The following is a 26,530-nucleotide window of genomic DNA, read 5'->3' on the forward strand; positions in this document are numbered from 1 at the left end:
ATCTGGTGATGAACCTTCCAGGTCTGGCCAGTCCAGGACCCGCTACGATCAGAGGGTCTTCCTGGTTTTGGTTCAAAGGACTAAAAAGGAGGTGCTAACTTTTAACTACTAACGTTTAACTTAAAATACCCAGAGGGAAACTCGAGCTGACTCATAAATAGATGCATCTATATATAATATAAAACAATAAACCCTTAGTGAGTTATCCTGCACTTGGGGGCGGGGCTAGTCTCAGATTTTGTCTCAGATAAACTAACCTAAGCTAACTCGAGCTAACTCGAGCTAACTTAAGCTAATTTGAGCTAATCCTAGTGGCCAGAACTAACCTGAGCTAAAGCGGGTCGACTGCGTTAACCATTAACGAGGTGGGCGTGTCCCACGTGTAAACCCACTCCAGAAACCTGTGGGTGATGACTTCACCCACGGGTTTACCGGGTCGTGGCTGCAGACGGCCGACCGGCTAGCGAGCTCGGCAATAAACCAAGATCTGAAAGGAGATTCTGCTCCGCTGACGTTTACGTTGAAAAGACAAGTTTCTGTTGCTCCTCTTCCAGCTTCCCCACTGATAAACAACCGTGAGCTCCCAGAATGCAACACATGATGAACACTGACCACAGTAAGAGGCAGAAATACTCACTTCTTCTGTTCTCCCCGTCGCTCTGACCTGCAACACAAACATCAGACACATTTAAACCTCCACCACATCCTGATCGTGTTTCCTCCAGCCGGCCGCGGGTCAGGGGGTCACGGGGTCAGGGGTCACGGCCGGGTCAACGCCCACGGGGCGTTTCCTGCCCTGGGAGCTTTCCTGAGGTCCAGACTCAACACCAGCTGACCGGGTCAACAGGAACCATCTACGGAGGATTCCTGGATCTACACATATATATATATATATATATATATATATTACGCTGAAGAAAGTCTGAGTTTCCTTGTATAGATGTGTGAATTTCTCTTGTTTTGCTTCTACGATTCATATTGTTTTATTCTTAGTGTGAACGGTTATTCTAACGGTAGTAATATCGGCCGTTCATTTTCTTCTTCTGTGGTTTTTTATACTACGACTCGGTTTAACCGATGAAGCTGAGCTGCTGAGTTTAGTATAAGAAATCATTTTAATTTGTGTTTAATATCATAAATATGTCTGTGGAATTAATGTAGGGATGTTTGAATTTATACAGTTTATTTATATGTTTCAGGTGATTATCTGCCGACAACGATCGTTGTTTAAGTTAGCATAAGTTGCTAACGAGGAGCATAAACCCGAGGAAAGACGACGCTTGTGTGTTGGAGCCGAGTGCGACAGTTTCCCCGGTCAAGAAAACCCCGTACAGTGGGATTTATTAGTAATAACAACGTTAGGCTGGTAAAAAAACGCACAATAGAGCTGGTCTGATCCGTTATTTAAACAAACTTTACTGTCTCTCCGGCCGGATCAATAAAAGACTCTGTATCTTCAAGTTCAGCGACTCAAACCAGGAACTTAGATCAGACTTTGGTCCGTAACTCGGCCGATGAAGGAAACTAATCTGGTTATCTAACACTGCTAACACTGCTAATACTACTAATACTGCTAACACTGCTAACGCTGCTAACACTGCTAACACTGCTAACACTGCTAATACTACTAATACTGCTAACACTGCTAACGCTGCTAATGCTGCTAACACTGCTAATACTACTAATACTGCTAACACTGCTAACGCTGCTAACACTGCTAATACTACTAATACTGCTAACACTGCTAACGCTGCTAATGCTGCTAACACTGCTAATACTAATAACACTGCTAATACTACTAACGCTGTTAACACTGCTAACACTACTAATACTGCTAACACTGCTAACGCTGCTAACGCTGCTAATACTGCTAATACTGCTAACACTGCTAATACTGCTAACACTGCTAACGCTGCTAACGCTGCTAACGCTGCTAACGCTACTAACGCTGCTAACGCTGCTAACGCTGCTAACACTGCTAACACTGCTAACACTGCTAACACTGCTGATCTGGTGTCTTTAGCCTCACCGCTGCGCCGGCCGGCCTGGAGGGTGAGCGGGGCTCCTCCCATGGAGAACGGGTCTCCGGCGGGCGGGTTCATCACGCTGGTGTGCAGCGCCGAGTCCGAGTTGGTCCTGAGGAACGAGAGAGACACAAGGCATGATGGGAAGATCGGAGAGAGAGAGAGGACGGCTGGAGGTTGAGAGAGCAGCAGCACAAACCAGCGTCGGAGCTAACGGTTCCAGTGTAGCAGCAGCCGCGGCGGGTCGGACGCGTTCAAGAGCCCGGCGGAAACACAGAGACCACGGCTTCGACCGACAGCCGGCCATTAGCCGACCGCTAGGCGACCATTAGCCGTCAATTAGCCGACCGCTAGGCGACCATTAGCCGTCAATTAGCCGACCGCTAGCCGACCATTAGCTGTCAATTAGCCAACCATTAGCCGTCAATTAGCCAACCGCCAGCCGACCATTAGCCAACCATTAGCCGACCGCTAGGCGACTGCTAGCCGACAATTAGCTGACAGCTAGCCAGCCGACTCAAGGTTCCTACACCTTTTTCAAGGTCAAATTCAAGCATTTTCAAAATCTTCAAGCACCTTAATCGCTGGGGTAAAATATCTACAGGAATATACATATAATAATAATTTTTTTCCGCTTTTTATCACAATTATGTTCATTGTATCGTGCCGTAAACATCTAGTTATGTTTCATATTACTGATTTTATTTCTCCTTGTAATAACTAAACTATACAGTCTGATCCCAATTTGGTGGTATAATTTCAAGCACTTTCTTTCAAGCACTTAAACTAAAATTCAAGCACTTTTCAGTCCTTGAAAACACAACATTGAAATTCAAGCACTTTCAAGGATTTCAAGCCCCCGAAGGAAACCCTGCCGACCGCTAGCCGAGCATCAACCGACCGCCGGTCCGAGTTTAAAACGTCACCGCTCAAAAAGCACCAGAAGGAGACAGAAGGCCAGAAGAAGAAGGAGGAACCGCTCTCTCCTCCGGCGTCGGGGAGGAAGAGGAGGAGGAAGAGGAAGAGGAGGAGGAGGAAAGAGGAAGAGGGAGATGATTCACCTGTTGAGGGCGGTGGTGGGGAGGCGGAACAAATGGCTTTTATCCCCGGGGAAGATTCCAGACCAGTTCCTTTTTGGTGATTGACAAGAACAAAAAGTTATTTTCCTCCAGCGGGCGAGAGAAACGCGGCAGAGGAGGCGGCGCGGAGGAGGAGAAGAAGAAGAAGAAGAGGAGGAGCACCAGCGAAGAAGAGGAGGAGGCGCGCGAGTTCCAGCATTAGCGAAAGCCAAGGAGGAAGGATGGAGGCAGCTAGCGAAGGGCGGGAGGCGGCTGCTGGGTCACCTGACAGGAAGTCACCTGGCAGGAAGTCACCTGACAGGAAGTCACCTGGCAGGAAGTCACCTGACAGGAAGTCACCTGGCAGGAAGTCACCTGACAGGAAGTCACCTGACAGGAAGTCACCTGGCAGGAAGTCACCTGGCAGTAGAGATGCACCGTTCAGGATTTTGAGGGCCAATAACCGATCACCGATTTCCAAAATCAGTATCTGCCGATCACCGATCACAGCGTGAAATCCATAAATTTGTCGATATTGTTGTCTCATGTACACAACACTGACATCGTATTATTAGGTATAAAAAGTGGAGATGAGAAAGTATCATGAATTGACTGTTTTATTGCAATATTTCACCCTCTATAGACTCTTAGAGACGACTTACTCTGTTACAAAGAATAAATGTAGCTACTAGCTTCAGCTTCCTGTGGTAATAATTATGTACAACATAGACAACAGCAGACATGTCACTCTCTAAACGTTGATACAAGTTGTAAACTATAAACCTTAGTTTTCCTGTGGAAAGAGGAATTAAATATTAAAATAAAAATGAATTATGAATTATTAAGCTTTGTGAAAGCTTTAGCGATAGCATCCGCCGCGTGTGAGGAAACTCTTTGAGCAAAATTCTTCACACTATTTGGTTCTTTATTTTTCTTGCTGTCGTTTATATTGCTCTGTTACAGGTGAGTGACTCCCCAACTCCCTAGGACACTCCTTAGGGCACTCCCTAAGTCCTTAGGGCACTCCCTAAGTCCTTAGGGCACTCCTTAGGGCACTCCCTAAGTCCTTAGGGCACTCCTTAGGGCACTCCCTAAGTCCTTAGGGCACTCCTTAGGGCACTCCCTAGGTCCTTAGGGCACTCCTTAGGGCACTCCCTAGGTCCTTAGGGCACTCCCTAAGTCCTTAGGGCACTCCTTAGGGCACTCCCTAGGTCCTTAGGGCACTCCCTAAGTCCTTAGGGCACTCCTTAGGGCACTCCCTAGGTCCTTAGGGCACTCCCTAAGTCCTTAGGGCACTCCCTAGGTCCTTAGGGCACTCCCTGGGTCCTTAGGGCACTCCCTGGGTCCTTAGGGCACTCCCTAGGTCCTTAGGGCACTCCCTAGGGCACTCCCCAGGGCACTCCCTAGGGCACTCCCTAAGGGTGCGTCCCAATACTCCCCCTCGCCCTGCTTTTCTTCACTACCCCTAACTTTTGCGCGTTCCCGTGAAGGTAGTGGTTCCCAATTCCTCTTTTCACCTAGGGGGAGGGGGCATAACGAGGGCTAGGGGCTGAGAATAACCCCTTCAAATCGAGGGATTTCAGATGCTGACTTGGCGAGCAGGGGGGTATGAACATTTCCCAGAATGCTTTTGCCGTAGGCTCTGCGTCGATTTGACTCGCTGACCTAAGGCAAACAGGCAGACTCGTCTCAGAGAAATAGAGAGAAATAATCCTGTGACTCGTCAGATTTGTTTTGGATGTTTCTGATATCATAGTTTTCAGAAACCACAAAGTAATCCAGCTGTTATCTGAGTACCGTATTTTCACGACCATACGGCGCACCGTGTGAAAAGGCGCACCCTCAGTTTTGTGTGTAATTTTTGGTTTTAAAACACACATACGGCGCATCGACCCAAAAGGCGCCGTCTACAGAGACGGAGCTGCACACACACGCGCGCCGCAAAACATATACACGCGCTGCAGAACACACACACAAGAGTGCTTATTTAAATGTAGAGCAGGAGCAAAACTCAGTTTGATATTTTATTTCACTTTTCACATCAATCAAATCCTTCAAAGGTTCATCTTCTGTTTCCAGATTAAAGAATTAAAAAAAAACACCGGGTCGCCGCACATAAACCTGTCTCAGCCACTCGACCATCTCTTCATCCATCCAGCCCTTTTCATTTCACTCTGGCTGGAAAAGTCTGTTTAGGCAACGCTTTTCTTTTAAAAATCACCATAGCCGGCAGTTTCTGTCCATCAGCGTGGCAGGCAAGCACAAGAGTAAATAAACTTTTCATACCCCGTTGTGCTGCGGATCCCGACCGCGGCGGTCCCGGGTCCCGCTCCCCCCGCGTCCCGGGACCCGCCCCCCCCCCCGCGCTGGTCCCGCTCACACACACACAAGCATTTCGGTACCGGGTTTGTATCCGACAGGAGCTCCGCTCCGCTAATTCAGCTGCGCCAGTCCGAATTTCCAGACCTGTCTCAGCCACTTCATCATCATCCCTTCATCCCATAATGACTCCGGCTGGAAACGTCTTATGCAAAGTTTTTCTTTTAAAAATCACCATACAGTTTCTGTCCATCAGCGTGGCAGGCAAGCACCACATAAATGAGAATGTGTGTGTTTCGCCCGGCGAACACACACACATTCTCACATGTCCCCGACACGCGCATGTCGGGGATCCGGCTACCGGGTTTTTAACCGACAGATTTCGCTGAAAATCTCGGAGGGTGAAGCTGATCAGACCTGAGACAGACCCCAGAAATATCTGCTCGCAAAGTGGGCGGGAACCAGGTCGATCGGACCCCGCTTGGGGAACCAGGAAGTCGGGCTGGAGCAGCGCGCATCACGCGGCTTTAACCGGGGAACGTGACCGGTTCCGACCGGCCGGGACCGGAGGAGCCCACATGGACTGGTAGCAGGGACTCCCGGGGAAAGAGCACCGGCATTTCAGCCGGATCTGCCCCGGGGATGCGGCGATCGGACCCAGCAAACCCACGGCAGGTGCATCCTCGGTTCCGACATGCAAAACACACACGCGCTGCAGAACAAGTGTGCTTATTTAAATAGAGCGGAGCAAAACTTAGTTTGATTGTATTTTATTTCACTTTACACATCAACCTAATCCTTAAAAGTCTTCATCATCTGTTTCGCATTAAACAGCTCAGTGGAGTCTCATTCAAACCGCAACTCACCGGGGCTTCACCCGTCCCCTTCTCTTTTTACCATTCACATGGTGGCCGGCCTTACATTACCGTAATTCAGCTAATAGACACGGCGCACCGTTTCATAAGGCGCCCGGCACATTTAAAAACAAAAAAAAAAAAAAAAAATGTATGTGCGCCTTATGGTCGTGAAAATACGGTAATTTACACACTTTCAGATAAAGTTGCCGAAGATCACGCCAGAATAAAGGGATTTATGGTTCCGCGTTACACCAACGCAGAGCCTACGGCGTAGAATACGTAACCTACGCCGTAAGGTCTGCGTCGATGTACGCGGCGACGCGCGATGCGCGCCGTACGCCGTAACGTACGCCGTAGGCTCTGCGTCGATTTAACGCGGACCTAAACTCCGGAGCCGGCAGACAGAAATCTGTTAGATTTCATCTATTAACATCTTCCTAAATGATTTATTTCAGCCGGCGTAATTCTCAACAGAGCTGCGTCCCAGGAGAGAAACTCTCCCCCGGGGCTGACGGAGCAGCTTGACCCGGCGGACACGTCTCTTCTCGGGCAGTGAGCTGCAGCTGTTACCATGGTAACAGCTGCTGCTGCTGTTACCATGGTAACAGCTGCTGCTGCTCCCCGGGGCCGGCGACTCTTCTCATCTCCGAAAACATCGGGTCAAATTTCTTAACAGGAGTTATTTTTATAAACTGAGCCCAGGTTGGGGATCTTAAGGTTACCTTTATGCCTGAAAAAATATTAAAACTTAATAAAGTGCCATATTAACAGCGCTACAGCTGAAATTAAAACAGCTTTTGGCTCTCTGCTTCCTGTTCAGGTTAGGGATGAAAACGAGGGGGAGTAGGAGAAATGGGACAGGCACCTGGGCCAAGTGCCCTAGATCTCAAGTGCCCTAAAATCTCCCCCTTCTTTTTTAGGGGTTAGGGAAGAAAAGAAGGGCGAGTGAAGGGGAATTGGGATTGGGCCTAAATCTTCTCGTTACACTGCCCCCTGTAGGTTTGGCTGCTCATAGCACCTTAACAGATATTTATGCAGGTTCCTGGAAATGATGGGGTTTTTAGAAACGTAGAGGGAAATATCTGTTTTTGTAAATACACAAAAACAGCTATGTGGAAACGTGGCCTCAGAGGTTAACCAGCATCACGGGTCGTCTTGGATGAGCCGGCTGAGCGAACACGGCAGCCTCTGACCGGCGCCGCGCAGAGCGAGGAAACGCGGGTTTCAAACATCATTAGCGGGCCGGTCCAGTCCTGATGGTCTGAGGACCCGGCAGGACCAGCAGCGCTGAAGGTTTCAGCAGAAACGCTGGTGACAGTTTCAGGAACGGTTCTGGCTCTGGGGAACCGGGTCCGGGGTCCGGGGTCCGGTTAGAAGAGAAGCCGACCAAGCGAGCCAAAGATGCAGAAGCAAGAAAAGGCCAGAAGAGAAACCAGCAGCAGGAAGTGAAGCTCTGCAGAAGCAGCGCGGCTGTTAGCGCCGCTGTTAGCGCCGCTGTTAGCGCAGCTGTTAGCGCGGTTAGCGTCCTGGAAGCCTCGCGGAGCCCCCGCGGCCCGGGTGGGGGGGGGGGTGGGGGGGATCAGGGTGTTGATGACTCATCACTTGGGGGCGGGGCCAGTCTCATATTTCAGAAGTGTGAGGCGGAGCCTGATTAACTAGATCAGGGGTTCCCAACCTTTGTTCCTTGTTCCTACTTGTGTCTAAGACCAGCCGGGCCCCCGACCCGTTCGTACTAGCACCAAAATAGTCTTTAATTGAAAATTTTTTTTTTTTATACATTTCTCTTTGGTTTACTCTGTAAACATATGACTTTGTTTGTCTCCAATGTATAAAATACGCACAAAAGGACATAAAAGGACATCAAAATATTTCTGAAAAATGTCTCTTTTAATATGAGACCAAATTTTTTTTAACATTTTTCCTTTAACAACCTGTCGGAGTAGATTAAATGTTGAGTAATGATATAATAATAAGGAATTAAATCATTTCCTGTGTTTGTCACCAGTGTATAAAAAACACAAAAAATATTCAAGACATTCATAAATTATTCCTAACAATGTCTTATGAATGACTCATTCGCTAATATAATTTCTAGAACTGCATAATTTCAAATCAGACAAAGTTTTGCGCCCCCAGAGATCTCTGCCCGGACCCCAGGGGGGGCCCGGACCCCAGGTTGGGAACCACTGAAGTAGTAGATCAGGCTTCGACTAGAAACGAATGCTCCAGGGAGGCTACCAAGCTAATGAGCTAACAGGCTAACAGGCATCCCCGCAGACAGACACGTCTCCATGGAGACGGACAGACAGACAGGAGGGACCGGGGGGGTTAACTGACCTTCTCCAGCTGGCGTCGGGCGGCGGCGACAGGTACGCCGAGCTGTACAGAGAGTTGTCCACCTGTGGAGACACCTGGTTAAGGAAACAACCTGCTGAATCCCCGCCCCCTGCTGAAGCCCCGCCCCCTGGTGGAGGCCCCGCCCCCTGCTGAAGCCCCGCCCCCTGGTGGAGGCCCCGCCCCCTACTGAAGCCCCGCCCCCTGGTGGAGGCCCCGCCCCCTGCTGAGGCCCTGCCCCCTCAGACAAAGAAAGGATACTTGTCGGTTCCGGTACGGCCTGACAGGCGAGACGAAGCGGCGGTCTCTCTGGACCCGCTCCACCAGGCCGTGGTGGCGGGTGGACCGGCTGGACTCCAGGGAGGACGGGAAGGAGCCCTGGGGGACACCAGAGGACACACATGAAGACAATATGGTGGACGGTAGGGCTGGGCGATATAGAGATTTTAATATATATCGATATATTTTCAAACGCGATATGGTACGAGACAATATCGTTTATATCGATTATTTAAAAAAAACAACATTTTTTTATTTTTTATGATTTCGATTTAGCTTATTTTGTGACAAATTGACTTGAATGTTTTATTTGAGATTGTCACAAATGTTTTGTTATTTGCACAACTGTCAACCTCAGTGGAAAAGTCTGCCTGTTACTTCTACATTGTATTAATTACAGTGTATTTTAATTTAATTGTTATGCAGGAAAGGGATATTTGTTTTATTTTATTTAAGAAGCATTTTTATTCTATATATGCAGGCAGTTTATTTTTATTTCATGTGTTTTATACATGTTGATATTGTGCAGACCTCTGTTAATAAAGGAACCTGTGTGACATTTGGCACGAGGCTTTGTATTAAAACTGACTGTTTTTTTAAGGGTTTGATCAGAAAAAATGAAGCTAACAGAGATGCTACCAGAGATGCTAACAGAGATGCTAACAGAGATGCTAACAGAGATGCTATGCTATAATGCTTTGGGGGAAACCCCAATTATGTCACAGAAAAAATATGGATATATATCGAGTATCAACATTCAGCTAGAAAATATGGAGATATGACTTTTGGTCCATATCACCCAGCCCTAGTACGGGGGAATGCTACTAAAAAAAGATGTAAATAAACTCCAGCTGGTTCAGAACACGGCCTTGTTCTCCAGTAATATAACACCATATAACACTATATAACACTATCTAACACCAGCATCAACAGCAGCCACTTCTGTCTATGATGGTTAAAAGTTGAGGACAGAATCAATGCTGCACAAAACTCCATTATATCAGTAGAATCTAGAGTCGTCTGCATACGCCACTAGATGGGCAGCAAAGGTTTTCTACGGAAGAGAATCAGGGAGGCAGGAGAAAAATAAAATGTATATTTTAGAGGAGGAAAAGTTTTTTTCATTATGCACTGAGAAAAAAGGTGAAATTTCGAGATTAAAGTTGAAATGTTGAGAAAAAAGGTGAAATCTCGAATTTATTCACAAAATTTCGACTCTATTCTTGAAATTGTATTTCAACATTAATCTCGACATTTCAACTTTTTTCTCGAAGTGCACAATAAAAAAAAATCTATAAAAAAATGTATATTAATTAATACCAAGTTGGTAAAAAAATAAGGCACATATACATATATATATACATATATACATATATATATATATATATTTTTTTTACTTTAACAAAAAGCTAATTGAGCACTTTATTTTTTTTTGTATGTAATGTTATCTGTTTTTACTGAAAAAGCACTTCAGTCCAACTATGGAGGGAAAGTCTGCAATATTATGTTGCCTCAATAAATATGTTAATTTCCATCGAAGTAGGCTTTATTTTAGTTAATTAACATTATTAAAAACACATTTTATTTGTGGCAAAATAAGAGTAAAAGGTTAAAAAAAAATGGAATAATATGAATTTCCAAAAAAGTTAAAACGGAAAAAACGGAATTTGGGGAAAAATCAAACGGGTTTCATGGGGCCCAACATGGGAACGTTGATGCTTCTCTCCTGCTCACAGATCTATGGTAACCACGGTAACGGTACACATCCACAAACATGTTGACGGTAAGAGAATTAGGAGGGTGTGAAGTTGTGCAGGTCTCACAACCTTCCTGCCGAGGCGACGGTGCAAACCGCCGACTCTCAGCCATAACGATGTGTTTCTGGGGCCCCGTTTCCACGGAGCAAAACGCTGGTGTTTTCATGCGTTTTGTTCGTTCGTTTACACGAAAACGAAGTTCAAAGTCTCCAAAAACCATCATTTCTGAAAACTCCGGCCAAAGTGTAGATTTTTAAAACCTCCGTCTTCACGTTTGCTTGTAAACGGAGAGAAACGGACATTTATTCTTCAGAACGTCACATTATGAGACAGAAACGTCACCAGCGTCATGAGTGACACCTGTGGTTACAATTAGTTTGTAACCGTCAATATTTTCTTGTATTTTACCTGTTTTATATTCTAACGTCACACTTAAAAGTAACTCCACTTCTCTGTCACTCCAAACCAAAGACTCTGGTTCATCTTGGAAGTAACTGGAAGTTAATTTTGAGAAAAAAGTTGAAATATCGAGAAGAAAGTCGAAATTTTGAGAAAAAAGTCGAGAAAGGTCAAAATTTTGAGAAAAAAGTCGAGAAAAGTCGAAATTTTTAGAAAAAAGTCGAAATTTTGAGAAAAAAGTCGAGAAAAGTCTAAATTTTTAGAAAAAAGTTGAGAAAAGTCGAAATTTTGAGAAAAAGGTGAAGAAAAAAGTCGAAATTTTGAGAAAAGTCGAAATTTTGAGAAAAAAGTCGAGAAAAAAGTCGAAGTTTTGAGAAAAAACTCGAAATGTCAATAAAAAAATCTAAATGTTGGTAAAAGTCAAAATGTTGAGAAGTAACTCCACTTCTCTGTCACTCCAAACCAAAGACTCTGGTTCATCTTGGAAGTAACTGGAAGTTAATTTTGAGAAAAAAGTTGAAATATCGAGAAGAAAGTCGAAATTTTGAGAAAAAAGTCGAGAAAAGTCGAAATTTTGAGAAAAAAGTCGAAATTTTGAGAAAAAAGTCGAGAAAAGTCGAAATTTTGAGAAAAAAGTAGAGAAAAGTCGAAATTTTTAGAAAAAAGTCGAAATTTTGAGAAAAAAGTAGAGAAAAGTCGAAATTTTTAGAAAAAAGTCGAAATTTTGAGAAAAAAGTCGAGAAAAGTCGAAATTTTTAGAAAAAAGTCGAAATTTTGAGAAAAAAAGTAGAGAAAAGTCGAAATTTTGAGAAAAAAGTCGAGAAAAGTCGAAATTTTGAGAAAAAGGTGAAGAAAAAAGTCGAAATTTTGAGAAAAGTCGAAATTTTGAGAAAAAAGTCGAGAAAAAAGTCGAAGTTTTGAGAAAAAACTCGAAATGTCAATAAAAAAATCTAAATGTTGGTAAAAGTCAAAATGTTGAGAAGTAACTCCACTTCTCTGTCACTCCAAACCAAAGACTCTGGTTCATCTTGGAAGTAACTGGAAGTTAATTTTGAGAAAAAAGTTGAAATATCGAGAAGAAAGTCGAAATTTTGAGAAAAAAGTCGAGAAAAGTCGAAATTTTGAGAAAAAAGTCGAAATTTTGAGAAAAAAGTCGAGAAAAGTCGAAATTTTGAGAAAAAAGTAGAGAAAAGTCGAAATTTTTAGAAAAAAGTCGAAATTTTGAGAAAAAAGTAGAGAAAAGTCGAAATTTTTAGAAAAAAGTCGAAATTTTGAGAAAAAAGTCGAGAAAAGTCGAAATTTTTAGAAAAAAGTCGAAATTTTGAGAAAAAAAGTAGAGAAAAGTCGAAATTTTGAGAAAAAAGTCGAGAAAAGTCGAAATTTTGAGAAAAAGGTGAAGAAAAAAGTCGAAATTTTGAGAAAAGTCGAAATTTTGAGAAAAAAGTCGAGAAAAAAGTCGAAGTTTTGAGAAAAAACTCGAAATGTCAATAAAAAAATCTAAATGTTGGTAAAAGTCAAAATGTTGAGAAGTAACTCCACTTCTCTGTCACTCCAAACCAAAGACTCTGGTTCATCTTGGAAGTAACTGGAAGTTACTCGTGTCATTTGTTGATGTTTTTTTCCAGGATTCTGATTGGCTAGCATGACTTTATCTTCTCGTTACACTGCCCCCTGTAGGTTTGGCTGCTCATAGCACCTTAACAGATATTTATGCAGGTTCCTGGAAATGAGGGGATTTTTAGAAACGTAGAGGGAAATATCTGTTTTTGTAAATACCCGGCTATGTGGAAACGTGGCCTGGGCGACTATCAGGAGCAGCTAACCGCTAACAGGAAGGGAGGTGTGGGGGGAGTTTACCTGGAAGTCCTGGGGGCTCCGGCCGATCTGGTTGACGTTGGGGAGGGAACCGCCGTAGTACGGGCCCGGAGGCCGAGCCAGACGGAGCTTCTGGGCCTGGAGCTGCAGCAGAGACACCAGGTTAGCACCGGGTATGTAACCACCAGGTTAGCATCAGAGTTTATAACCACCAGGTTAGCATCCTAGTTTATAACCATCAGGTTAGCATCCTAGTTTATAACCATCAGGTTAGCATCCTAGTTTATAACCATCAGGTTAGCATCCTAGTTTATAACCATCAGGTTAGCATCCTAGTTTATAACCACCAGGTTAGCATCCTAGTATATAACTACCAGGTTAGCATCCTAGTTTATAACCACCAGGTTAGCATCCTAGTATATAACTACCAGGTTAGCATCCTAGTATATAACTACCAGGTTAGCATCCTAGTATATAACTACCAGGTTAGCATCCTAGTATATAACTACCAGGTTAGCATCCTAGTATATAACTACCAGGTTAGCATCATAGTTTATAACCACCAGGTTAGCATCCTAGTATATAACTACCAGGTTAGCATCCTAGTTTATAACCACCAGGTTAGCATCCTAGTATATAACCATCAGGTTAGCATCCTAGTATATGACCATCAGGTTAGCATCCTAGTTTATAACCACCAGGTTAGCATCCTAGTATATAACTACCAGGTTAGCATCCTAGTATATAACCATCAGGTTAGCATCCTAGTATATGACCATCAGGTTAGCATTGATGAAGCATTTTGACCATTTGGCCCCCCTGCAGGGACACAACGACGCCTTGCAGATTGCTCAAGCCCCCCTTATGCTCATAGACATGCGGGCTCCAGTTCCTGGGGACCCCTGCCGGGACATTGTCACGCAAGGTCCGGCGTTCTGCATCCCTGCCGAGACTTCCAGCCCCCACAGAGACAAAGAACATATACGGACTTCCTGATCACTGGGGTGGTCCCAAAGCTAAAAGTCCCACCTCTCTTTACTGGGCTGGTTTATTCCTGTAACTTTTGTATAAAAACCCTTTGGACAAAGCAATTTGTGTCGACACACCAAGTACAGACTCGATCTGCGATGGTTATGTCGACCGCCGGCTGAACTGATTAAAACCTCTCTATACCACGAGCGGACTTCTGAACTGGTTTTTGATAAATTCTACAACAATTTGGTGCTGTGACCCGGATTGACAATAAACCTTCGACGGAAACTCCTTTTCCAGACCAACGACACAACCAGCGACTCTATCTAAATTTTCAAAGGTAAGGGATCCATTTAAATCCCAAATTATTGTTTCTGAACTGTTGTCGAAAGTCTGTGAACTGGAGTGCCAGAGAAAGTTGACGTTATCCTTAAATTTAGGTAAGTCCGCTGTGTGGTTGTGAAGGTTATATTTTTTTATTATTATTTTGTGTTATTGGGAAGGTTATTGTAGAGATGTTTTAGGAATGCTGACAATTTCATAACACTTGAATTTGATTGTGTTGTGAGAATGTTCTGCTTCTCCTGCCTTAAGAATCTGACTCGCTCTTCTAAAAAAAGGTTTAATATCTCGGGTAACATTAAAGAGAGAAATGGCCAAGAGCGCCATGGTTGGTCTGGTACCAATAAAAAGATAGTCCAGGGGGACTATTCTTATGCATATGCAGGACGTGGGGTCCGTAAGTGTTGGAACACTGATATATTTGTGAGAAATAGACGTGGGGATGACACGCTCTCCCAAAATGGAGTATATTTCATTTCTGCAAGAATCGACTCGCTCTTCTTTGCATCAACAGGAATGATTTATATGCTCAGGTAGACTGATAGTTGGAAAGTTTTTGGGAAGTTTTTCAGTTCTTTAAACACATGTATGGTAATCACGGTACCGATAGTTTTATTTGTTAGTTTTGTTTGTTACTTAGTTAGTATTAAATATTGTTAAAATAACTAAAAAGCACTTCAAACTCCCTCAGATTTGTGGAGGGATGAAGGTAGACGCCGTAATGCAGAATCTCAAATAGCTTCGCTTACTGATCTAAATAAAAAGCTGATGGCTCAACTAGAAGAATTTAAAAACACAACGCAGACGAAAAAGAAATTAGAGAACCAGTTAAATGATAAAATCAAAACCTTTATCCGGTGAAACTGATTAAAGAATCAAATGACGATGACACTTCTGATGACGACTGGATTTTACAAAAATCCAAGATCTGTTGCCTACAAAATTTGGAGCCAAATAATGGTAAGAGATTTTAAATTAATAAACAAAATGGCTAGAGGAAACAGCGGTTAAACTAACTTTGCCACATGATTTGAAAAGTAAAGTACTTGATGCGCAAAGTACTTGATGCTTGTAGAATTCCCTTTTAATCCCACAGCTGTTGCCAAAATCACACCAGAGCAAGCTCAGACCTTTTTTCACAGTATTTATTGCCTTAACAGTTCAAAGGGAAAATTGATAATCCCAGGGAACTTTATGCTAAAACAATTTTGACAGCAAAAGAGAATTGTGGTCTGTCACGAGATCAGATTGATGGATTCCCTCCAGGGTACATGCAAAATATATATTTGCTAATTGCCCTCCACAAAGGGTAGGCCTGGATAACGCAAAAAAAAAGAATCTGAAATGTATGAAAATACTAAAGTCTTTTTCAAAAGTGTTTCCTACACAGGTTGAGCGCTGAGAGGAGGCGCAGAGGAAACAGCCAATGATCGGCTCCCATTGGGGTGAGCCAAATCAGAACATCCCAATTTACATAATCTTATCCTTCCTATGGTAACTTCATCATGTAAGTGCATGGAAATCTGTCTGTGGCCTACTATAACGTCTCTGAATGCATGTATAACTAATCTCTAACTAGAGGTGTCAAGTAACGAAGTACAAATACCTCATTACCTTACTTAAGTAGAACTTTTGGTTGTGTATGCTTCACTGGAGTAATTATTTTTCAGACGGTTTTTACTTTTACTCCTTACATTTTCACGCAATTATCTTTACTTTTTACTCCTTACGTTTTAAAAAACAGCCTTACTCTATTTCATTTCGGCCTTTACAAAACTATCCAGTTAAATTGTGCCATCCGGATAGAGTGAATTTGGTTGTGGTTGGATGAGAAGTATAAACATATTTGGTTTGTACGTGTCTGCCCTCTGAAACACATGTTAATGCTCAATAGTACACATATATGGTTCTTTAATATATTTGCATTATACTAAGATGCATTCATTTTCAATGGCTTTTAGCCTTAATGGTTTTTCCCCGCTTATATTGCTTTTACTTTTATACTTTAAGTACTTTTGAAACCAGTACTTTATACTTTTACTTGAGAAAAAAATAAATAAAATAAAATAAATAAATTTTGAGTTGATACTTCAACTTCTACAGGAGTATTTTTGAACTCTAATATCTATACTTCTACCTGAGTAATGAATGAGAATACTTTTGACACCTCTGTCTTTAACACTCGTCCTGACCTTTCCTGTTTTCCTCACTGACGACTCTGCTTATAAAAATGGAATACCATACGCAGGTTATACAATTTGTGATAATTCTTAATTGTTGAAAGCGCCCTCCATCTCCAGCTCCACCCAAGTAGATGAAACTATATACTGATCAAAAGGTAAAACTGTTACAATCTATACAGATTCCAGATATGCTTTTGGTTGTGTATATTGTATTTTATAGATTTTATATTTTTGGGCGAACCAAGGATTTATTTCATCCTCGGAGATAAATGTGGTTAATTGATTGGTGAACTGTTACAAGCCTGTCAACTACCTTCATCTATTGCTTTGTTAAATGTGAAGCCCACACCCAGTCCAACCCTGTTTTCACTAGGCAATGCTTCAGCTGACCATGCAACAAAAGAAACTGCCAAATTTGGCTTACCTGTCTATGTAAAGCTCTGCCCTTCTATACCCGCTAACGACCTGGTTTCTCCTAATGATGTAGCTCTCCTACAAGAAGACTACTGAGGTGAAGAAAAAACGGATTGTAGCATTCCCATGGTTGTAAAAATGTAAATAATTTGTGGGTCAGCAACGACGGCCGCGTTGTTGCACCCACATCCTTGTACACGTGAATAGTTGATCACAGTTGGCAATCACAGATGAGAAAAAGGGGGAATGTGTCAGATAGTGTTGAAAGACTGATAAGCTCCAAGATTTGCATCCTATAAAAATATTGCAAACATTATCAACACTTCCCCCCACCGTGATTTTTTTTTTTGAAGCTCTGCAAATAGACATTATGTGAGGGATATGAAATTATTCTTGTATGAAAATGTTCATGTATGAAAATGTTTTTGTATGTGCAGAGAATTTTAAACTGGACTTAAATGGACAATGTTGACACCTGTTAACACCCATTAGGAAGCACAAAACTCACGCTTCATGAAAGGATTATGGGTAGACCTATGACCATACCAAGCAATTCAGTTCTGTATATATGAAGAAGATGGACTTCCATGCCATGGATGAATCCATGATATCATTCTGTTGTACTCTAAACTTTTGCTGTCCAGTCAATCCACAGACAAGTAAAAGCTGTCCAGTCTCCTCCTAGTAACAAACCGTGCCATAACCTCCAACCCGGCAACTGGGTCTGTGTCAGGGAGTTCCGACGGAAAAACGCCCTGAAACCTCGCTGGTCTAAACCTCAACACGTCCTGCTCACCACCAACACCGCCGTCAAGTGTGAGGGGCGTCTAACCTGGTTCCACGCATCCCACTGCAAGAACACAACTCCTCGACCATGCAGCGGAAACCAGCCGATTCCTTCTTCTTCCTGCCCGGAAGTAGCTGAGCTCCAGCACCTGGGACCTCTGCAGAGGAGCAGGGGAGCAGGGGAGCAGGGGAGCAGGAGAGCAGGGGAGCAAAGGAGCAGCACAGGCCAAACTGTGACTCCACATGCTCTCCTTCTGAAGAACCGCTTGTTAAGCCTAAAACAAGCCAAAATCCACTATTATAGCTACCTTGCTACAATGGTTAATCGCTGTTCCATACCTCTACCAAAGGATGTTTACTGGATTTGTGGCGTGAAGGCTTGTGAATATCTTCCAAACGGTTGGTCTGGAATATGTGGTCTGGGCCATGCGGTACCAGCCATGAGAATCGTTCACATTGTTAGAAGAGAATTGTACACACACACACAAACACCATGGACAAGATTTTTTGGTGCCCTCGTTCCAAATTACGGAGTCATGGCAGCTTTGGAACAGATAAGAGATTTATCCCATGCAGTTGAAGATTAGCCAACACCACTGCAAAAGACATGCCTATGCTCTCACAAGAAATGACTGCTTTAGGGATGATGGATTTATTAGCTTCTCAAGGGGGAACTTGTGCTGTCATTAAAACTGAATGTTGTACATTTATACCCGCAATGCCACAGTCCAAGAAATAACACATCACTTGAAAGATATTGCCAAAATGTTACATACACCTGTCATAAGTAGTTTGTTTCATTGGTTTAAAGAACAGTTAGGACACGTTGGTTACTTGATATTTGAATTTGCTTTGTTGGCTTGTTGTTATTTGGTTTCCGACCACATGTCTAAGGTTTACTTGCAAACACATGTATCACTCAAACTATTACTAAAAGGTTTACTTGCAAACACATGTATCACTCAAACTATTACTAAAATGATGTACTCCACTGTAAAAAAAAAAAAAAAAAAAAAATTGTGAATTGATGAAGCATTTTGACCATTTGGCCCCCCTGCAGGGACACAACGACGCCTTGCAGATTGCTCAAGCCCCCCTTATGCTCATAGACATGCGGGCTCCAGTTCCTGGGGACCCCTGCCGGGACATTGTCACGCAAGGTCCGGCGTTCTGCATCCCTGCCGAGACTTCCAGCCCCCACAGAGACAAAGAACATATACGGACTTCCTGATCACTGGGGTGGTCCCAAAGCTAAAAGTCCCACCTCTCTTTACTGGGCTGGTTTATTCCTGTAACTTTTGTATAAAAACCCTTTGGACAAAGCAATTTGTGTCGACACACCAAGTACAGACTCGATCTGCGATGGTTATGTCGACCGCCGGCTGAACTGATTAAAACCTCTCTATACCACGAGCGGACTTCTGAACTGGTTTTTGATAAATTCTACAACAGCATCCTAGTTTATAACCACCAGGTTAGCATCCTAGTTTATAACCACCAGGTTAGCATCCTAGTATATAACCACCAGGTTAGCATCCTAGTATATAACCATCAGGTTAGCATCCTAGTATATGACCATCAGGTTAGCATCCTAGTTTATAACCACCAGGTTAGCATCCTAGTTTATAACCACCAGGTTAGCATCCTAGTATATAACTACCAGGTTAGCATCCTAGTATATAACCATCAGGTTAGCATCCTAGTATATGACCATCAGGTTAGCATCCTAGTTTATAACCACCAGGTTAGCATCCTAGTTTATAACCACCAGGTTAGCATCCTAGTATATAACTACCAGGTTAGCATCCTAGTATATAACCATCAGGTTAGCATCCTAGTATATAACCATCAGGTTAGCATCCTAGTTTATAACCACCAGGTTAGCATCCTAGTATATAACCACCAGGTTAGCATCCTAGTATATAACCACCAGGTTAGCATCCTAGTATATAACCATCAAGTTAGCATCCTAGTATATAACCATCAGGTTAGCATCCTAGTATATAACCATCAGGTTAGCATCCTAGTATATAACCACCAGGTTAGCATCCTAGTATATAACCATCAAGTTAGCATCCTAGTATATAACCATCAGGTTAGCATCCTAGTATATAACCATCAGGTTAGCATCCTAGTATATAACCATCAAGTTAGCATCCTAGTTTATAACCATCAGGTTAGCATCCTAGTTTATAACCATCAGGTTAGCATCCTAGTATATAACCACCAGGTTAGCATCCTAGTTTATAACCATCAGGTTAGCATCCTAGTATATAACCACCAGGTTAGCATCCTAGTATATAACCATCAGGTTAGCATCCTAGTATATGACCATCAGGTTAGCATCCTAGTATATAACCATCAGGTTAGCATCCTAGTATATGACCATCAGGTTAGCATCCTAGTATATAACCATCAGGTTAGCATCCTAGTATATAACCATCAAGTTAGCATCCTAGTATATAACCACCAGGTTAGCATCCTAGTTTATAACCATCAGGTTAGCATCCTAGTATATAACCACCAGGTTAGCATCCTAGTATATAACCATCAGGTTAGCATCCTAGTATATAACCATCAGGTTAGCATCCTAGTATATAACCATCAGGTTAGCATCCTAGTTTATAACCACCAAGTTAGCATTCGTGTTTGTAACCATCAGGTTAGAGTACGAGTATGTAACCGCCACGTACGACCGCCACGTACGACCGTCACGTACGACAGTCACGTACGACCTTACAACCTTCAAGTATAACCGTCACGTACGACCGCTTGACGTACGACCGTCACGTCACGTGGGACCATCACTTTAACTGTTTGGCTGAAGGTTTTTCTCCCACTAGGGGAGTTTTTACCTGCCATTGTTTACGTTATGTTTATGTAATAATTGCTCGGGGGGTTATGTTCATGTTCTGGTTCTGGAAAGATCCTGGAGACACTTCTGTTGGAATAGACACTATATAGATCAAATTGAATTAAATGTAATTGAATTTAACTACATTTAGCTGCGTTTAGCCCAATTCGTTCAAGCAGCATCTGAAAACATCCGTCGTCGCGCCTGACGGGACCCTGCAGGACTAGACCCTGCAGGACTAGACCCTGCAGGACTAGACCCTGCAGGACTAGACCCTGCAGGACTAGACCCTGCAGGACCAGACCCTGCAGGACCAGACCCTGCAGGACTAGATCCTGCAGGGACTAGATCCTGCAGGATCTAGTCCCTGCAGGACTAGATCCTGCAGGGACTAGATCCTGCAGGATCTAGTCCCTGCAGGACGCAGACGGGGGTTAGACCTGAAACTCTTCCTGGAGAGAGGACCGCCCCCCCCCCCCCCCCAGGATAATAATAGCTGGTGTGTTTCCAGTTTAGGAACATCGGCGGTTATTCCTAAACTTATGACATCAGAAGATCAGAAGAGTTTATGGGAAACTATTACAGTAATCAAATTACTTTCCAGGGTTTCACGTGTTCTGGTCATTCCCAGTTCTTCCCGTCGGTCTGGGAGCCCGGCTTTTAGCAGCTTTTAGCAGCTTTTAGCTGCTTTTAGCTGCATTTAGCTGCTTTTAGCAGCTTTTAGCAGCTTTTAACAGCTCCCTCTGGAGGTAAAACTGTCCTGGAGACTGAAAAACAGCAGCGTGACGTCCTCCGGTGACCTCTGACCCCTGATCTCCCTATGAAGGTCTAACCAGGCCTGGTACCGGTTCACACCGGTCCATAACACTCCGAGCCAACCGCGACAGGACGGGGGCGGGATTTAAAAACACGGCACGTCTAGAAAACAATCATTCCTCAAATAACAATGATTTCTCCAGGGAGCTTAATCATTTCTTTCAAGGAAACCGACCGGAGAGATGATTCAGGAGTTCTGGTGGAGGTCTGGAGGGTGGAGGAACGAGGGGATGGATGAAAGAAGGGATGGATGAAAGAAGGGGTGGACGAAAGAAGGGTGGATGAAAGAAGGGGTGGACGAAAGAAGGGATGGATGGAGGAAGGGGGGGATGAAAGAAGGGTGGATGAAAGAAGGGATGGACGAAAGAAGGGATGGATGGAGGAAGGGGGGGATGAAAGAAGGGATGGACGAAAGAAGGGTGGATGAAAGAAGGGATGGACGAAAGAAGGGATGGATGGAGGAAGGGGGGGATGAAAGAAGGGGTGGATGAAAGAAGGGGTGGACGAAAGAAGGGGGGATGAAAGAAGGGATGGACGAAAGAAGGGATGGATGGAGGAAGGGGGGGATGAAAGAAGGGATGGATGGAGGAAGGGGGGGATGAAAGAAGGGGTGGACGAAAGAAGGGGGGATTAAAGAAGGGATGGATGAAAGAAGGGATGGATGGAGGAAGGGGGGGATGAAAGAAGGGATGGATGGAGGAAGGGGTGGACGAAAGAAGGGGGGATGAAAGAAGGGATGGACGAAAGAAGGGATGGATGGAGGAAGGGGGGGATGAAAGAAGGGATGGATGGAGGAAGGGGTGGATGAAAGAAGGGATGGACGAAAGAAGGGATGGATGGAGGAAGGGGTGGATGGAGGAAGGGATGGACGAAAGAAGGGATGGATGGAGGAAGGGGTGGATGAAAGAAGGGATGGATGAAAGAAGGGATGGATGAAAGAAGGGATGGATGAAAGAAGGGATGGATGAAAGAAGGGATGGATGGAGGAAGGGGTGAATGAAAGAAGGGGTGGATGAAAGAAGGGATGGATGAAAGAAGGGGTGAATGAAAGAAGGGGTGGATGAAAAAAGGGGTGGATGAAAGAAGGGATGGATGAAAGAAGGGGTGGATGAAAAAAGGGGTGGATGAAAGAAGGGATGAATGAAAGAAGGGGTGGATGAAAGAAGGGGTGGATGAAAGAAGGGAGGGATGAAAGAAGGGATGGATGAAAGAAGGGGTGGATGAAAGAAGGGATGGATGAAAGAAGGGGTGGATGAAAGAAGGGAGGGATGGAGGAATGAGCTCTGCATCCCGGAGGAGATCCGTTTGCTACGGTAACCAACTCCTACATCTGAAACAGGAGCGTTTCAGGTGCAGCTGCTGGAGAACAAACCTCAACACAGCGTTTAGGGTCAGAGATGCACCGATCGATCAATCCATCAACCAATCAATCAATCAATCAACCAATCGACCGATCCGTATCAGCTGATACAGCCCCTATCAGTTCTTCTGATCAGAGTTCTCAAGATAATAGTTGAAAGCCGATCTGATGACGTTTACAACAACGTTCCCCACACCTCGGACCCTGGTACCCTGAGGGGGCGTGGTCATCTCTATAAGGGGCGTGGTCGCCTCTAGAAGGGGCGTGTCCGCCTCTAAAAGCATCAACACTGAAAATAGCGTCACTGTTTCGGGAGTTTTACAACAAGTTTGCGAGGTGTTTAAAGGAGAGAAAATAATTTCAACACAACGAAGCTGATGACATTTGAAAGTTTCAAATATATATATATATATATATATATATATATACACACACACATACATATATACATACATACACGTGGACAAAATTGTTGGTACCCCTCAGTTAAAGAAGGAAAAACCCACAATTCTCACTGAAATCCCTTGAAACTTACAAAAGTAACAATAAATAAAAATGTATTGAAAATTACATAATCAAAATCAGCCATTACTTTTGAATTGTTGATTAACATAATTATTAAAAAAAATAATAATAATGAAATAGGGCTGGACAAAAATGATGGTACCCATAACTTAATATTTTGTTGCACAACCTTTTGAGGCGATCAATGCAATTAAACGATTTCTGTATTTATTAATGAGCGTTCTGCAGCTTCAACAGGTGTTTTGGCCCACTCCTCATGAGCAAACTGCTCCAGTTGTCTCAGGTTTGATGGGTGCATGTTTCAGCTCCTTCCACAGATGTTCAATGGGATTCAGATCTGAATCATGGAAGGAACTTTAGAATAGTCCAACGCTTTTCTCTCAGCCATTCTTGGGTGTTTTTGGCTGTGTGTTTTGGATGGTTGTCCTGTTGGAAGATCCATGACCTGCGACTGAGACCAAGCTTTCTGACACTAGGCAGCACATTTCTCTCCACAATGCCTTGATAGTCTTCACATTTCATTTTACCTTGCACACATTCAAGACACCCTGTGCCAGATGCAGCAAAGCAGCAAAACATTACTGAGCCTCCTCCACGTTTCACCGTAGGGACAGTGTTCTTTTCTTCCTATGCTTGGTTTTTGAGTCTATGAACATAGAGTTGATGTGCCTTACCAAAAAGCTCCAGTTTGGTCTCATCTGTCCAAAGGACATTCTCCCAGAAGCTTTGTGGCTTGTCAACATGCTTTTTTGCAAATTCCAGTCTCGCTTTTTTATGGCACATCAACTCTATGTTCATAGACTCAAAAACCAAGCATTCGAAGAAAAGAACACTGTCAAAACCTGAGACAACTGGAGCAGTTTGCTCATGAGTCGGGGCCAAAATACCTGTTGACAGCTGCAGAACGCTCATTGACAAATACAGAAAAAACGCTAATTGCATTGATTGCCTCAAAAGGTTGTGCAACAAAATATTAAGTTATTGGTACCATCATTTTTGTCCAGCTCTATTTCATTAGTTGTTTTTTTAAATCTTTATGTTAATCAACAATTCAAAAGTAATGGCTGATTTTGATTATTTAATTTTCAATACATTTTTATTTATTGTTACTTTTGTAAGTTTCAAGTGATTTCAGTGAGAATTGTGGGTTTTTCCTTCTTTAACTGAGGGTACCAACAATTTTGTCCACGTGTGTGTGTGTGTGTATATACATATATATATATATATATATATATATATATATATATATATATATATATATATATATATATATATATATATATATATATATGTATATATGACGTCAACAAATACAAATATGAAGAGAATCCTCCTTCTGAGTTTCCGTCGTCTCGGTAACAGAGTTCTGGCCGAACCGGATCAGAATCAGAACCAGAACCAGGATCAGAACTAGAACCAGGACCAGAACCTGGTTAGAGAGGAAAACAAATGTACTAAAGTACATCAACATTTAAACCTCCAGCAACACGAGAGCAGAACTGGTCCAGGACAGAACCAGAACTGTTCCCAGAACCAGAACTGTTCCCAGACCGGTTCAGCTGGGCCCACCTGGAACCTGTTCCAGTTCCAGACCAGTCCCAGGTCCCGTGACGTCACAGCCCAGCGGACCGTGACGTCACGTGTCCCGGTAAACAAGCCTGTTAGCCTGCCGGAGCTAACTGCTGCTAACGGGCGGAAGTGAGCGCTCTCTCCGCCGCCCCGGAGCCCCTGCGGGCCGGGGCCGGCGGCCCCGTAGCCGGTCCCCCCCGGGGTCCCCCGGTAACTCCTCCACGGGTCCCCGGGGTCTCCCCACGACCCCTCCAGGGGCCCCGGGGTCTCCCCCCACCCCTCCAGGGGCCAGTCTCACCCGGGTGGAGCTGATGTCCATCATCACCTCCTGGAAGGCCGCCGTCTCCTCCGCCTGCCGCTGCGTGTGCAGCGCGATCTTCTCGCTGAACTTGCGGGGGTTGGAGGCCCCGGAGCCGGACCCGGACCGGGGCCTGGTCCGGGGCCGGGGCCGGGGACCCGTGCCGGGCCCCGGCCCCGGCCCAGGACCAGGTCCCGGTCCGCAGCCTCCTCCTGAACCCGAAGCAGACATGTTTAGGACCGACGTGACGTAGTGGAACCGTCTGCAGAGACGGGCGGGGGCGAGGAGGAGGTCTCACTCCGCGGGGTTTCCAGGGACCGGAGGAGGTCTCACTCCGCGGGGTTTCCGAGGACCGGAATCATTTAATATTGATTTAAAAAAGTATAAATATAAAATATGAATTATATTTATATAAATATAAATTAAAAACTAAAATAAATAAATAAAATAGAAAAAAATAAACGAAAAATTAAAAACATTTATTTTAATTAAAAAAGGGTTGTTTTTTTTTAATTAAAAAAAAAATCTTTTTAACTTTATGTTTTATTTATTTAATTAATTTTTAATGTAAAAAGGGGGAAAATATGTATAATAACCCTTTTTCTATTTATTTTCTTTTTGTTATTTTTTTAAATTTTTATTCATTTATTTTTATTTATTTATTTATTTATTTATTTTAGTTTTTAATTTTTAATTTAAAAAAAGGGGAAAATATTTTCTTTCTTTCTTTCTTTCTTTCTTTTCTTTCTTTCTTTCTTTCTTTCTTTCTTTCTTTCTTTCTTTCTTTCTTTCTTTCTTTCTTTCTTTCTTTCTTTCTTTCTTTCTTTCTTTCTTTCTTTCTTTCTTTCTTTCTTTCTTTCTTTCTTTCTTTCTTTTCTTTCTTTCTTTCTTTCTTTCTTTCCAGGGACCAGAGGAGGTCTAACTCCGCGGGGTTTCCAGGGACCGGAATCATTTAATATTGATTTAAAAAAGTATGATAACTCTTTTTTTAATAAAAAAAAATCTTTTTAACGTTTCGTTTATTTTTTTCTATTTTATTTATTTATGTTTTATTTATTTTAGTTTTTAATTTTTAATTTAAAAAGGGGAAAATATTTTCCCAGGAGGGGAGGAGGTCTCACTCCGCCTGCAAAATGTTTCCCCATCAGCATCATTGAATATTGATTTAAAAAAAGTATAATAACCCTTTTTTTTTTTTTCATTATTTTGTTTTATTTTTTATTTTCTTTCTTTCTTTCTTTTTAATTTTTAAATGTATCTATTTTTTTCGTTTATTTATTATTTATTTATTTATTTATCTTTTATTTATTTATTTTAGTTTTTAATTTAAAAAAAAGAGGAAAATATTTTCTTTTCTTTCTTTCTTTTCTTTCTTTCTTTCTTTCTTTCTTTCTTTCTTTCTTTCTTTCTTTCTTTCTTTCTTTCTTTCTTTCTTTCTTTCTTTCTTTCTTTCTTTCTTTCTTATTGTTTCATTGCCCTCAATAAATATATCTGAAAAAAAACCAACCTTTCTTTCTTTCTTTCTTCCAGGGGCCGGAATCATTGAATATTGATTTTTAAAAAGTATAA

General features: G+C 43.0%; 1 protein-coding gene across 1 annotated transcript in view; it reads right to left on the minus strand.

Moving 5' to 3' along the window:
• Positions 1 to 25,192, minus strand: part of LOC133440797 (CREB-regulated transcription coactivator 2-like) — a 39,053-nt gene extending 13,861 nt beyond the window's left edge. The window contains exons 1-7 of the mRNA XM_061718117.1: positions 24,962 to 25,192; positions 12,885 to 12,986; positions 8,854 to 8,970; positions 8,596 to 8,657; positions 3,086 to 3,154; positions 2,030 to 2,136; positions 638 to 664 (exon numbers count right to left, since the gene is read on the minus strand). Coding sequence (XP_061574101.1) covers positions 638 to 664; positions 2,030 to 2,136; positions 3,086 to 3,154; positions 8,596 to 8,657; positions 8,854 to 8,970; positions 12,885 to 12,986; positions 24,962 to 25,192 — 715 coding nt within the window. The remainder of the gene's footprint in view (positions 1 to 637; positions 665 to 2,029; positions 2,137 to 3,085; positions 3,155 to 8,595; positions 8,658 to 8,853; positions 8,971 to 12,884; positions 12,987 to 24,961) is intronic.
• Positions 25,193 to 26,530: the final 1,338 nt, after the last annotated feature.

Source organism: Cololabis saira, chromosome 3 (genome assembly GCF_033807715.1).
Source record: "Cololabis saira isolate AMF1-May2022 chromosome 3, fColSai1.1, whole genome shotgun sequence".
Classification (NCBI taxonomy): Eukaryota; Metazoa; Chordata; class Actinopteri; order Beloniformes; family Belonidae; genus Cololabis; species Cololabis saira.